Source organism: Bactrocera latifrons, unplaced genomic scaffold, assembly GCF_001853355.1.
Source record: "Bactrocera latifrons isolate USDA-ARS-PBARC rearing strain unplaced genomic scaffold, ASM185335v1 scaffold_73, whole genome shotgun sequence".
Classification (NCBI taxonomy): domain Eukaryota; kingdom Metazoa; phylum Arthropoda; class Insecta; order Diptera; family Tephritidae; genus Bactrocera; species Bactrocera latifrons.
Window position 1 is genome coordinate 508,058 of NW_017537412.1, and position 1,216 is coordinate 509,273.

Consider the following 1,216-nt stretch of genomic DNA (forward strand, 5'->3'; position numbering starts at 1 on the left):
TAAATTTTTTCATAAATTCAAAATAATTAAATTTTAACAAGTGAATAATTTTAGGAAGAAAATTTTAAACAAACCTTCGCCAAAAAGACGAACGATTTTTAGATTTCAATAAAGTGGTCTCGATGTTCTTGTTATGAAACGAGTTAAATATGTTTTCTTTTGATCAAAATACAAAATTAAATATCTTGTCATACTTTTATTTCGAATTTTATATTTGAGAGTTGATTTTTTGAAATTTTTTCTGGATTACATAAAACACAAAAAAACTTTTCTTGCTTTCATTAATTATAGCGTTCAGTTCTAACATAAAAAAAAGATACCAAATCGAAAGCTCTTATTTTCCAAACATATACAATTTCATTGAACATTTTTAATACCTAGATTTGATGGCTTGGTGAGTAACATTAAATTCTTTAATGTCTAGTTTTGAGCTTTTTACTGATTTTCGAAATATTGTAGTTATGAGAAATTTCCAAGCACAACTCAAATGGCTTGAAAATCTGAGAAATATTTAATTTTTTTTTATTCTTATAGCACATAGAAAAAGAAAAAGTGCCATTGCTTAGTTGGACCTTATAGAGTGTGTGATTTGTTTTGGGGTTCCCTGTGTTAGCTGAGCTTGTGTACATGTATTCTGAGACTTTGTTTTAGAGGGTTTATATGCGTGAGTGCGTATGCTTGGGTGTAGATCGTTAGAATGGTTGTGCGCGTGGGGTAATAGTAATAGTAGTCGTAAATGTAGTAGTAGTAGTAGCAATAGTAGTTGCGGTGGTGATAGCGGTAGTAGTAGTAAGAGTGGTGGTGGTGGTGGTGGTGAGTAAGGTTTGTATAGTTGTTTTAGTTTTTTTGAGGGTTTTTGTATAGGTGTATGGGTTGTAACTGGTTTAGTTGCCTTTTTTCTTTTGGATATTTGTGTGTTTCTATGTATTTGGTGTGTGTTTTTGTTTGTGGTTTGGTTTGGTTTTGTTTTGCTTTTTTCGTCTGGAACTTACCTATAAATAAGAAAAATATAAGTAAACCTAATTCCCGCATTGAGGCTTTCAGAGTTCGTCCTAAAATTTGTAAACCCTTCGAATGCCTAGATAACTTAAATATTCGAAATACTCGAACTAATCGTATCACTCGTAATATTGCCAAGGACATAGCCTGATTCGATGACTTGTCCTAAAAAATTATAATCGGTATGGCATGTTTTCAATCAACAAATTATTATATA

At 30.9% G+C, this 1,216-nt stretch overlaps 1 protein-coding gene across 1 annotated transcript in view; it reads right to left on the bottom strand.

The window, feature by feature from the left end:
* LOC108976121 (potassium voltage-gated channel protein Shaker-like) overlaps positions 1-1,160 on the bottom strand; it is a 25,770-nt gene extending 24,610 nt beyond the window's left edge. The window contains exon 1 of the mRNA XM_018945036.1: positions 993-1,160. Within this exon, the coding sequence (XP_018800581.1) occupies positions 993-1,143 (151 nt within the window). The 5' untranslated portion in view covers positions 1,144-1,160. The remainder of the gene's footprint in view (positions 1-992) is intronic.
* Between the last annotated feature and the right edge of the window lie 56 nt (positions 1,161-1,216).